We start from the raw sequence: 13,969 nt of genomic DNA, 5'->3' as shown, positions 1-13,969 counted from the left end.
TGCTCTGCTCTGTTCTTGATCACATTTCACAGCATTTGATTGGTAGGTTGCATTTTCATGGGGCGCTGGCATTGTGCCAGCGTCAAACCATGACACTTAGTTTTGCAGAATAAAGATTTAACTGCATGCTACTATATAGGAGAGGTTATAAGAGAGCAACAACTGCTTATTCTCCCTATTCAAAAATGGAAAAAATATATAATGTGTTGAAGCCACAGAAAGGAAAATGGAAGTTTGAGAAAATCTACAAGTCAAACTGTGGAACAAACAGCCCAAAAGCTGCAGAATACTCATCACTGAGGGTATCCAGGCTTAAGTAAACACCCATCTGTTAGAGAGTATTTTGTTATAATCACTCCTGCTATTGTGCAAGGAGGTGGAACCAGAGTCCCACTGAAATCTGGGGGTTGGATACCTACCATTCCTGTGTTCCACGTTTTTGAAACATTTATGCAGCACAACAAACATCTGGTTCTTAATCCCCCAATTAACACTGTTTCCAGCCCTAAGGAATTAATCACAGAATTCATGGAAACAGTTTATTTGCTGGCAATGGAGTAAAACAAATTGCCTACAAACTTCTACATTGCTAATGGAGCAGTTTAATTGGCTTTTTTTTTTTTCTTTTTGACATTTTAATTAAAAAAATAAAGACCAGAAAGACATCCCTGGGCAGAGACCTTTACAGCAGTGTGTCAGCAGAGAATTACACAGCTCCGGGGACTCGGGCTCTCATTCATGGTACTGACCTCCTTTGAAGAGCACTCTGAGATCTAGCAGTGAAAAGGACTTTAAAAAGTGCTAGACAGCATCATTAGTATTCAGGAGGACACAGTTCTGTGGCTTGGTTGAATTCAAAGGGATCTGCTGGTACTTAGGAAAGCCAAAACGTTTTCCAGAGGAAAGGGCTGAGCAGCTGGGGGTTGGCCACGCTTCCAGCACTGCAGGCTGACTCAGTGTCGCTGAACCAACCTAATTCCTGCTCACTTTTTGTTTTTACCACTTCCACAATGTAGCATTTTAACCTATTTCCAGCTATAAAAGTAAGGCAGCATTTAAAATACGGTCCCAAGATAAAAATCTGCACTACTGCATCCCAGAGCCCTGCTGGCACTCCTGCCACCACTCTGTGTGTTCTGTTGTGCCTCTGGGTGCTTATTCCATGAACACCCCTTTGTTAGCACCTCTCACACCCTGCAGCTCAGTGGATTTACACCCTGCTTCTCTCAGTTGCTGTGGAGAAATGCAATGGAATGGAAAGTCAATCATCACGTGTTCTGGGACTCCAGCTTTAAAGATGTCCCTGCTTGTAGGAGTGGAACATGCTGTTCTTCAGTTTATCCACCTGGCTTTGCCTCTACATGAATATTAAGTAAACAACTTTTATTCCCACTAAACAGCTTTTCAAAGAGTAACCAACACAAACATCACAATTCTAGCCAGCGACAGATTCTCAATAATAGCTCCAAAAAAATCTCACCAGCTTCAGGGGGTCTGATTGAACACTACAATTTACGCCAAGGTTAGCACGTCTTGGACAGCTCTTGAAAACATGGGGTTTGTTACACCAGGCCCTTCTCTACCCATTTGCTGTGGCCCATGATATCCCACCTACTGATTTTGCCCTTTGTTCTCTGTGAACAGTCCTGTGACATCAGTCATTCACATCATGGGTGAGTGAACTGATTCATGTCCCCTCATGCTCCTTCACACCTTCTTACATAGTATTTCTATATCAGCACATTCCCACTTGATAGCTACTTTACCTTTGACTCTTAACTGCAATAAAGTTTTCTGCATTTTTCGGTTTTTGTACATTTGCAGCTGCTGGAGTATCTCTAGATATTTTTTTCATTATACCAGATGTCAAGGAAAGGGTGAAACCACAAGTATTTAGAGAAACTACATTGTGATGTTCTGGGGTTGGCATGGGGGTTTTTTGTGTATATGAGTGATTTGTTTGGGGTTGGGATTTTTTGGGTAGCTTTGTTGCTTTGGGTTTTTTTTTTAATCATGCCATTCCAGGCTGTTGCTTATCTTTTGCTGTTTAGATTGTATATTAGGAAAAAATTCTTTGTTGAAAGGGCTGTCAAGCACTGGAACAGCTGCCCAGGGAAGTGCTGAAGTTTCCATCCCTGGAAGAATTCATAAAATGAGGAGATGTGGCACATGTGGTGATACAACACAGAGATGTGGGAGCATGGTTTGGGGATGGGATAATGGTTGGAGTCAATAACCTCGGAGGTCTTTTCCAGCTCTGTGATTTCTGCTGACCCCTCCACAGTTCCAGGGAATTTCAGATGACAAAACACCTCCATAAGGAGGCCAGGAAGGGTTTCCTTTAACATTTGGAGTTAACAAACTCATCCAGTGCAAGCCATATAAACCTTCCCATTTGTTCCAGATTCTCAATTGAATCAAAATTGTGTAAATTCCTACTCCTTCCCTCTGAGATCAGTTAACTCAAACATTGGCCATGTCTCTCCAGCTTGGTTTTTACCAAGGACACAAAATAAGGACACAACAATTAACCAAAATCTGAAGAGCCTCGGAGATAAAATTGCCATGATTTAAAACACAACAACATCCAGAATCATAAAATACACTCTTACAGACGGGACTAAAAATCTGCAACTTCCACAGTTAACCCCTTTAGGGATGCCACAACCAAACCAAAGTGTGACACACTCTGAAGGTTCCTATTCTGAGCAATTTCCAATGATAAAATGATTTAAAACCCACAGAACTTAAACAGCTTTCAGTGCTGGAGGAAGCCCAGCCAGGCTGGTGTCTCCTGAGCTGTTTTTTACTGACAGCACCCAGGAATGGGGTCTGGGCTGTCTGTCAGTGGCTGTGGCAGGGAGCTGTTGCTGTCTCAGCTCCACACCATGTCCTTCCAGGCAGCCAGCAATTACAAGTCTCTTATCCCAATAATTACAGGCATAAGAATATGTCTTGAACAATATTATATTCTGTTCTTCCACGTAGCTCATGTTCTCACAGTGCAATACACTAACCAGAATAAATATTTCTTTTTTTAGGAGTGATGAAGTCTTTTAGCTGATGAAGTCTTTTTGCCACTGTGTTCCTGAAAGAGACTTGTATTGCTATTTTAGGTGGCAACCAACATGGACAAAGTAGGATTTTTAATGAACTTTAAAGTGTTTTCTTAAATCCAGTTCTTTTTCAATGTAAACAAAGCATCCACAGCAATTTAAGGCTGGAGAATTCATTCCCATATAAAGCATAATGGTAACTTCCAATGGAAAACAAAACTTGGAAATTATCACCACCATGAGCTCTGCTAAGAATATTCCAACTATCACATGGAAGTCTGTACTATACTGAGTACATATTAGTAGTTAGAAACTCTGGTAACTCTCACTGCAGGAAGTATTTTTCTTGCATATGAAAATTCTCCTGTCTCAAGTCCCAGCCTAATCAAGCATTAGCTACCACAACTAATTCTTTAGGAACTTTCTTGCCTTTCTCAAAATTGGAATTTAAAACCATCAGTTGAGAGCTAAATGGTAACTGGAATGTCCAATATTTCCTCACATTTTAAGACTTTACTTCTTCTGGCCTGTCCAGTATGAGCTTGCTAACCTCCAGATAGCTCTCTCATCCAGAAACATGCCAAAAGCTGGCTGAACCTTACAGTTTTATATCTAAAACATTTCCTCTCTGCTAACTGAGAAACAAAATAAGAAGAAGAAATGTTAAACAATTCTTCAAGGATATCCAGTAGCAAATGTTGCAAAAAGCCACCTCACATCTATGAATTCTGTTGCCAGAATATTTTGAACACAAAATTAACATTTTATCACTGAATTAAATCCTGCTCCACTGTTGTGTGTACCCAGAGCCAGCACACACATACACAGCAATAATATCTGATTCTCTCCAAGAATTGCATCTCATCATTGTTGATGAGGCTCCTCACTCACCAGTTGGGACAGCAGGATCCATTGTTGGCTTTTCCCAGGTATTGATCTGCTCCCAGGTAAATCCATTGGTTCCCAAGGCGACGCTATAACCACAATTACTGTAGTGCTCATCAAATGAACAACCACCTAAAACCAAGAAAAACAAAAACATTTCTGGGTTAATTTTCTCTCTTTCTTTGTGGTAGGCCTTTTACTTAGATGTTTTGTACCCAAGCTTGCAAAGGAAATAAAAATAAATAAAACTAATTTCCTAAACATTATTTTTCATGCAGCTCCAAAGGTGATGTCCAAAAAATATCTTTGTACTTTCCATGTTTTATATCTACTGGAAGCCCTCGTTTTCTTCCCTCCACATTACTGTTTCTAAGATCAGCCCCCTTTATTTCAACATGTTATTTTCAAGGACAATTCTACACTTCTACAGGATACCCCCATGCAGGAGTAGTTGCATGAACCTCCAATAAAGATGTTTTGTTTTTTTTTTTAAATCAGGAAAAGGAAGGAGAAATGCAAATTGCAAACAAGTACAGCAGCACTGTTCCTACAGCAAGATCTCACTTCTTTTTGCTTTTAAGCTTTGATTATATTTAACCTGGCTTTAACCGTCCCCTTAACAACACAAATTTCTGTGTAGTCCATGAACACACAGAGCTTCCTCAAGGTCTTTCAAATCAATACTTTTGAGCATGGCCCTGTAGTTTCTGAACAAGAGAATGAGAAGCAGCAGATGTCAACTGGCATTCACACCTTCCAGACTGCTGACTGAAAGATCTTTACTGCAATTCCTGAAATACTTGGAAGAAGTTAACACTCAAAAATACATTGGCAGCTGCCTGAACACCTGTGAATCAAGGGAAATTCAGGAACTGTGGAATGAAATTTTGTATTCCAGTGCAGATCTTTGAAACTTGGGTCACACAGAAGGACAGAGATTGTTTATTCCCTAGGAGGTTCCCGCACTGGGGTCCCTTATGATCTCATGCACTCCTCACCTCCACTCAGCCCAGCCTGCCAAAGTATTGCACTACTGGATCCACTGGATCAGGGATCTGGGTAACTCAGTTTAGACTTGAATCATGACAAGGTGTGTCTATAAAGATTTGGTTTCCTGTTAGGGAAGAAAGGATCACTGTTCTCTGCAGATCCCAGTACTCCAAAGAAACTGGGCACATGTAACATGCCAGGGCTGCACAGTGCTCAGGGCAAAGCTCCCTTGCTCTGCCAGCCAAGCACCAATGGCTCCTGGTGATGCCTCAGGTTAAAGCTTTTATATTTTTCAGATTCTGTGCTGCTTTAGTGTGTAGTTCTGAGCTTCATATGAGGGGATGGTGAGCTCTCTGCACAGAGCAGGGAGACAAAACAATTCCTTCTCCAGCTGGGGACCAAGGACAACTGATCCAAATCTCAGCCCCAAGAGCACAAACAACGTGGGCTGGAGAGAGAAAAACAAGCAGGATGGGACTGCCTGGGCTAAAGCTGGAATGGGACAATGAACTCCAAGGTGCAAATGGAGCAGAACTGATCCCAGGGAGAGCCCCTGTGGGTGCTCGTGCATTTTGGGACCATTTTGACTCATCTTGGGTGCAGCCCTGGCTGGGCTCTTGTGCTGCCCAAGGTGGATCCATTGAGGCCTTTTAATAAATCCCTGCTTTATTCTTAAGCTCTGTCCAGTCTCTGTTCTAGGGCAGCCTGCACAAGGCATCACTGACACCAACCAGAGCTGTATGGACAGAGATATTCCTGATTCCTCCCTCCTTCCCACAGCTGCACTCGCACAATAAACACCTGGTTCATCACTGACCTGTGGTTCCTCTGCAATAAAGGGTTACCCAACACTGAAGACATTAAAGCCATCTTTCATTTTCAACCAAATTACCCATCCCTCTGGAAATCCCAAACTTTGTCTCAGTTCCTATGGAACTCAATTACAAATATATTTCATGTCATTAATAGTTCTCAATCCCTTACTCTTGTTAAATGATTCTCTGTGCACTCCAACTGCAACCGTTTTTTGGTTTTTTTTTTAATGGTTCTACAAAACTTCACCAAACATTTCTAGTCACATTTACTCTAGGAAGATTTGTTGGGTAGAGTACCTGACACCCCAAAATACTCTGTTGCTGAAAAAAAAGTATAAAGAGGTCTGAAAAAAAGTTTAAGGCTTGTCCTAAAAAATTAAAAAGTTTATATATTACATATTTTCATTATAACTAGATCTCTTAATAGATTTTATGACCCTTGAAACCTTGCCTGTTTCAGTAGCTTCTGCAAATATTTCTGAGTTGTCATGATTTTATATTTAAATAATCCTTGCCTTTAATTTATCACATTTGTGAAGCCTTCCCAGCTGTCAAAACAAGCAAGTTTACACCTAAACCACTTCTCTATTTTTTTCTTAAATTATTTTAGGTGAAAAGTTCAAAATTAAAATATTGAACAGGCTCATTGAAAAAATTCTGAGGGAAGATCCAGGCAGCCTGGACTGTGTAAGAGTGAGCAATGAAAGTCATCTTTATCTCAGTGAGCAGAGTGAGAGGCAAAATCCAATCCTGCGCTCTCAGCCTCCATGGGGCATTCTCATTTTGCTAGATGTGGGAACCCAGGGCTTCCCTCTGGCTGCCCTGGATTGCCTGGGACCCTGGCAGGGGTCAGGAACCCCCATGGACAGAGCCCCCAGAGACACTGGCTGTGATCTCTGTCCATGGAAAAGAGAATTACAAGCTCTGAGTGTTTGATATGAGTAATAATTAGGTGTGACACAGGTGCAAAAGTAAAATTTTAGGATTCTAGATTAGGGGTTCAAAGGGGACAAGATGGAGGAAATTGGGTGTGTCTTGTCCTTTTTCTCCTTCTTCATGCCCTCCATGTTTCACTGTGGTGTTGGCATTTTTCTGTTGGTTCAGGCTGGGCACACACTGTTCAACGTAGGTGACAGATATTGGCACGTTATTGTAAATCCAGCACAGGTAGTTTCTGGTATTTAATGTTTGTACCATCCCACTGAGGGCAGAGCCCCACACGCTGCCCTGCAGGACAGAGCTGCGGCAGGGCAGCAGAACATGTTAGAGATAAACAGAATAAACAACCTTGAAACCAGCACAGACAAATTATGACTTCTTTTTTGGCAATGGGGCAGAAAGACAGAGACTTTTTACAGTCTTGGAATCATCAATACCACAGATTCCAACAGCTAGATTCCCTTTAATTCAGACACAAACCATCCCCACCCCCTGCTCAGCACACAGAGATGGGGCTGGCTGGGAGCTGTTCCTTTGGAGGAATTGTAAACACGTTCTCTCCTCAGCCCAACTGTGGTGCAAGGTCTTCTGTACACAGAGAAAATTGCACGAGAGCTCCTACAAAGTCCCAGAAGCAAAACAAGCACTAAGTAGCAAAATATGGGACAGCAGTGCTCGTTGAAGTGGGAATGTAATTGTCAATAACCTGACATAATCAGCTAAACAGGTGGTTTTATCCTCGTTGAGGAAGATGGAGTGTGAGGAGCTGAAAAAGGGACACAGTGAGAACCTGTGGAAATTAATTGGGAGCATCTGCTGATACAAGACAACACCTGAGGAAGCTTTAAAGTGCCTTGCCTGAAAGCCAAAGCTAACCTTGTAGTACACCTGAATAGGAAAGGAAAGGATAGACCATGGAGAGCCTTAAAAGCAGCAGCAAGGCACCTACATTTCAGAGACAGAAAAGGTTGGTGGAGAAACTTCCAAACACAGAGTGACAGGGCAATAAGCCAGAAGGATTAATTTACTAGAGGCAGCAGAATTGGAATGTGGAGGTGAATTTGCAGAAAATGAGGACAAGGAGAAAAAGCTGGAGTTGATTTTAAGGGCTCAGATGAGCAGATTGCCTGTGTGAATCCTGGGTGCCAAGACGGGGACAGTGCTCGCCTGCTGTGTCCACAGAGAGCAGAATTAAAAATGAAATAAAGGCTCAGCTGGGAGCCAGAGCACAGTGACTTGTGAGCCAAAAAGTCAATAGCTCCCCTCTTTACCCTGTTGCAGTGCATGTTGTATCATGGAATAGGAAAGAAACATCAGAAAGTGACAGGAAAGTAGTACAGTATAGCAGAACATCAGAGCTTTTGGGGTTATTTAACAGTCACAGAGTCACAGAATGGTTTGGGTTGGAAGGGATCTGAAAGCTCATCCAGTGCCACCCTCACCATGGGCAGGGACTCCTTCCACCATCCCAGGCTGCTCCCAACCCTGTCCAGCCTGGCCTTGGGCACTGCCAGGGGTCCAGGGGCAGCCACAGCTGCTCTGGGCACCTGTGCCAGGGCCTGCCAACCTTCACAGTAAACAAAATCTTCCTTATATCCAATCCTTGATAAAACCACGTAGCCACAGTGACTCGAGTTCATGTTTGCCAAGCAAGGACATCAGTGGTGGTCCCACTTTCTGCAGAAGTTGATATTGTAGCTTCCCTTCCAGGCAGCCAGGTTCAGAACAATGAAGAGATTTTAGGAGTTTGCTAAAGTAGGAATAGTAACAAGCAGAAGTGTTGTTTTCAGTGATGTCAGCATAAGCTTAATATTCAATATTTCCAAAGACACCCCACCTATGCAGATACTTTTATATGAGCAACACCCAAATATGATGGAACATAGACAGGAAGAGGTTAGATCCATCCCCAAAGAAAATCATCCATGGCTGAAATCTGTCTGCTTAGAGGGAGAACAGGGCTATTCATTAACCCTGAAAAAATAATCCTCAAGCTGAAGGGAAATGAAGACCAACCACTGGATGAATTTAGTCACCATTAACTGCATGTTATCATTTCAATCACATACTACAGAGTAGCTTGAGGAAAATGACATTTACACTATCACCAAAATGGGGTGATGGATCTTCATAAATTGTTAGCAAGAATGAAGATTTTTGGAAAAGAAATTGGGATATTTGGAGCCTTTTTCCTGCTTGGCTAAAAATTAAACAAATACAGTTGCTCAGTGGGGCAAACAAGGGAATGGAGATGGCTTTGATGTTGTTGGATAACACAGGTGGTGTTAAACCCTTTTCACAAAATGAAATCTAATCAAGAAAGCTTTTCCCTTTCTGAAAAGGGTCATATGGAGGCAAATAATGGCTCACATAAGAAGGATAAAATATCCCTTGTTTCACACTGCGGGCTTGTAACAATGCCACTGCTCATCTGAGTGATGCTAATTAATCTTGAGCAGACCTATCATCAGTTACTGAGACTTGCCCCTGGATTATATGTAAACCAGCCTTGCATAAATTGAATGGCTCCTTTGAATAAATAATTGAATTTGCAGAAGTGTGTGCCAGGGGGGTGTTTAAATAAGTGCACAAATATGATAAAAAGAACTTCACGCCATAATATCTAATTCAGTAAGCAAAAATAATGGTAGGGCACATTCCAATTAGTGTTTGATTTATTTATTTTAACAAATCCAATTAGTTGAATGTTTTATAAAGTCATCCAATGTCAAACTCTCACAGACTCACCAGATAAAAAACACAATACTTCTAAAAGGGGATAAAGAGACACACTGATGTGAGAAGCCTCATTGGTTATCCTGTGGTTCTAAACACACACAGGAAGCAGAGCAGCAGATATAATTTGATCAGGCATTTACAGCAATCCCAAAGTGGGAAATGGATAGGGACGATGAGAACATCAGTCTCACTGATCCACTCCACCATTCCTCCAAAAAGAAGCAGCTATGTCTCTCATTTACTAAAACAAAACCAAACCAAAACAAATAAAAACAACAATAACCCCCAAATAGCAACCAAATGGGCAAAAGTTAAGAAAGCATGAACACTTTTTAGTAAACATGGCTTTTGAAACTTTCATGAGAGCTGATATTTACTCTATCAATTTTCATCTTAAACCCACAAAATGAAAAGCAAGTAAAGGAAGAAACAAATACTGTTAGGATGAAGCAGTGCTTATGAACTATAAAACTCTACAAATTAAACCACCACTGTTTCTGATCATTCATTCTCATCCTTTCCAGAGGCATTCTTGTTTACCAGGGCTGGAAAAGATGCATTTGGCTCATTAAAGTAACTCCTAGTGTGGGATTTATTGTATAAAAATCCATTTGTAATTTATTTTTCAGACTGTAGAATTCATACAGCAAATTCCTGAGAAATCTTACTGTTATATTCTTCTGGAAGTGGGAGAAAATGGAGAATGAAAATATACATATGAAGCTTGTGCTGAATTGCTTTAAGATGGGATAAATCAGGGAATATTGGAATTTCCTCACTCAGGAAGAGCGGGAAGTCCTTTATGTGCTTGCTAGTCCTTCCAGAAAGATGAAGACAGAAGACATCAAATGCATATCAACCTGCTCTTGCAACTGGCCGATTTCAATGAGTACTTTATTATCCTAACCAAATGTTTGTTCTATAACCACAGATTTTCAAAGAACAGGTTTCTGCAGAGAAAAAAAGAGTCATCCTGACTGAGTCAAAGGGTGCCATGTGTTCAGGGTGTATTTAAACTCAGACTCTATAAGGGAGACAAAGATGCTCTGACTTCTCAAACTGCAGGGAAAGCTTTGATCATTTTTTATGCCTCATTAGCTAACAGAGGATCCACACCAGGAGAAACTGGGGAATAGATTCTCCAGTGTGTAAGAAGGAATAAACTCTGAAGTAAAGCATTTATAACTTATTTTTTTCTCGTGGCAATTCTTTAAGAACCGGGCTCAGACCTTGCACAGATTCAGGTGAGTCACTCAAGCATTAAACACAGCTGCCAGGCTTCTCAGCTGCTGCTGCTCACAGAAGTGCTTCTCTCCAGGCATCCAGATGTTCGGGGTTCAGAAACAATCATCAGTGATTTCTCTGATGCCTCAAATTCATCCCACCTGGTTTGGTTTCTGCTGCAAGCATCAGCCCCCATGGTAGAGGAGTAATTCACCCTCCACAAGACACTTCTGCTCCTTGTCTTGACATCTCACTCTTGACACAGTCTTGCTAAATTTCCATGTAAGCAGAGATAGTTTTATCTGTGCTCTGGAAGGTGACAGTTCTCTGAGATACCAGTAACAACTGCCTGGCCAAAGTTTGAAGCATTTTTGTTAGAGTTGACTAAATTTCATTCTTTTTGTGTGTTCTGTGCCCTGGCAACCCAGATTGCAGGGGAAGCATGCAGAAAGCTTGTCTTTTTTTTAAAAAACAGCAATGAAAATTATTTATCTTTAGAATTAAAATACATATGTACAGAGTTTTAGGGTTTTTTTTTCCCTAAATCAATATAATCCTTAAAAATCCTGAATTCAGTTTAGAAAAGTTCTCCTTGGTTCAAAACTGGAATTGTGATTCCAAGTGCTATCAAGCCATGAAGGAAGACACTCATACCATCAGCATATATTTTTAGATTTTCTAAGTATTTTTCCAATTATACAACCTGTGACCTTGCTGCCTTTGCAGGTTCAGTGTTACCTATCTATTCCCACATGTTTTGAAGCAGCTCTGAGCACAGTTTCCATGCACACACATCCCTCATGCAGGGATAAAAAAATCAATAGTTGGAGGTTCCTTGCATGGGAACCTTGCTACAATCAAAATATTGCTTCCCCTGAGTAAGGGATCACTTGTGGTGTCCACAAGGAGCATCATCAGTAACAGACAGGTGAAGCTTTGTCAATGAACACCTCAAGGGCCCTCTCAGTAATAACAAGTTTTCATTCCAGAACTTCCCTGCAGAAGTGCTGCTCCCAAACGTGCAGCAGAGCCCAGCAGAGTTTGTCAGTTCTGCTCCTAATCCCAACGGAGCAGAGCAAGCCTCGTGGATCCTGGCATGCATGGAATGAGTGTTTAAGCTCCATGCCCTGAACTTGTCAGTTTAAGCTGAGTTCTCTTCCTTAAATTCATCATTACAGGTTTCTCTTTGCTGAATTTCCCCTCTGTGTCTCATCACTGAGCCCCAGACCTGCTCAAACACTCATTACTAATTCTGTACTTCATAATCCACCACGGATCAGTGAAACTGCTTTGAAGTATCCCAGGACTAAAACTAACACTAAATGTCATTTGTTTCAATTTAGATGTCCAAATCAAGGATGACTCATCTAACTTGCCTTACAAAAACGTATGTCCTTTATTTAATTCCAGGAATACATTTTTGCTACTGACAGCTGAGCTGTCACTATTTCAATAGCTCAATATTAACATTTTATTGCTTTAAGCATAAGTTAATACTAGAAATCTGTACATATCTCTAATCTGATTGAATTATTAATTTTTCAAGCTATTAAAAAGTCAGTTAATACCCTACACCTTTTCAGAGAACCCTGACTTTCCAAGTTCAGTTAGTTCCAGTCTGCTGCATCACACCAAGATTTATGCTAAGAAGGTTCAGACTTGCTTGTCCCAAGGAAATTAAACTTGTAAAATTAACACAGGTTATCAAACCCATAAAAGATTCTTAAACAGACATTCCCCACCAACTTTTCTCAGGATTCTAACTAATAATCTTTCAGTCTATAAATTTAATGGCTTTCCACCATTGAAGCAGACTCCTGCTTTAGTCGTAGTATGACAGAATGAAGATTTATTTTTAAAAACACATATTTGTAACACACACTTACTGCTATACTTATAGACTAAATATTAAAAAAGTCTTACTTTGCATCAATTCATTTCTTAAGTCACAGGCCAATTTTTTTTCCCCTAAAATAATCCTGTTTTGTATTCCAAAAATTCACCCTAAATTGTTAGCCATGACTGTTGAAGATGTGCTTAGTTATATTTATCAGTAAAAGTTATCTGTGGGTGTTCATTGTTTCTTAAAAAAAAAAAAAAAAAAAGGGGGGGGGGAACATTGCTTTTCTTCCAGTATCTGAAAATTCTTAGGGCTAATTATTCAGTGGATCTTAACAGGCTTGTCCAACATTGTATTTATAGTGCATTTCCACTAAATTCTACCTCAGCTGCTGCACTGGAGCGTTGATCAGTCAGAGCTCTCATTTCAGCATTTTATCAGTCACATGGATACCTGCTCAAGCTGCACACTTAAATTACACCCTTCTTTTGCTCTACAAGGCAGAAAAACCTGTCTGGAAGTAGCTGTTTCTCACTTATTTTATATTCCATTAGCAAGCCTCTCATTTTCAATAAGCTTTTATACAAACTTCAAATTAATGTGTTTGAACTTCAAGCAAGAAGCAGCCGTTGACTGACTCACATTATCTTTGGTGATGAATAAAATATTGTCTCAACAGACACCATTTCAGGAATTCCAACAGTAACTACAAAACTTCCAGTCTTTCTCCCTTCCCTGTTCTGCTGCTCAGGCTCCTGGTTTGGAGGAAGATCTCCTTCCAGCTGAAATGTTTCACTGAAAGTTCATGGTCATAAAACACAAGTCTTGGCTTAAATAAGGGTAGGAAGTCTGGTTCCTTGCCACACCACCAAATACAGAATAGAATTAAACACGATCTGGTTGCAATCAAATATAACTAGAACAGACATACCCTTTTCAGAGAAGAATTTAAGTTTTTATTGGACTGGCATTTTTATAATCATTCCATTAACTTCCCAAATGAGGCCAAGGAAAGTAAATTAACTCAGTGCTGAACTTCCAAAATGCATCTCACTTTTGCACTCACAGAAAACTACCCACAGTCTTCATGAGGACAAAAACATCCATGTGCACACACACACACATCCCATCTGTATTCTAAACAGTTCCAAAAAGAACTATCAGTAGTTTAAATGTTAAATGTTTTCCTGGAGAAGATTCTAATGAAGTGCACTGATTTTTGATAAACAGTACTGGTATTTTGTTTAAATTATTTTTGTTTAAATTTCTTCTGAACATGTGCAATTAAAGATGTAGCACTGTCCAGGACTCTAAAAACTCCTTGATATTTGAGCTACCATGCTTGACAAGTATTAGCTCAACTCACCCTGGTTAAATATCAGATTTAGATAAAAGGACAGCTATTGTCTGTTATTGAGTATCAGCAAACAAAATCTAATTGGCTAATAATACAGTGGTAATAATTTGCAATGAGTCTTGCC

At 40.4% G+C, this 13,969-nt stretch overlaps 1 protein-coding gene across 15 annotated transcripts in view; it reads right to left on the bottom strand.

Annotated features, from left to right (window-relative positions):
• PTPRT (protein tyrosine phosphatase receptor type T) overlaps positions 1-13,969 on the bottom strand; it is a 530,400-nt gene that overhangs the window by 333,162 nt on the left and 183,269 nt on the right. For all 15 annotated transcript variants that reach the window (XM_072917006.1, XM_030288709.4, XM_030288699.4 and 12 more), the window contains exon 2: positions 3,948-4,073. In XM_072917006.1, the coding sequence (XP_072773107.1) occupies positions 3,948-4,073 (126 nt within the window). The remainder of the gene's footprint in view (positions 1-3,947; positions 4,074-13,969) is intronic.

The sequence above is a fragment of the Taeniopygia guttata genome, chromosome 20 (genome assembly GCF_048771995.1).
Source record: "Taeniopygia guttata chromosome 20, bTaeGut7.mat, whole genome shotgun sequence".
Lineage (NCBI taxonomy): Eukaryota > Metazoa > Chordata > Aves > Passeriformes > Estrildidae > Taeniopygia > Taeniopygia guttata.
This window is presented reverse-complemented; position numbering and strand designations above follow the sequence as displayed.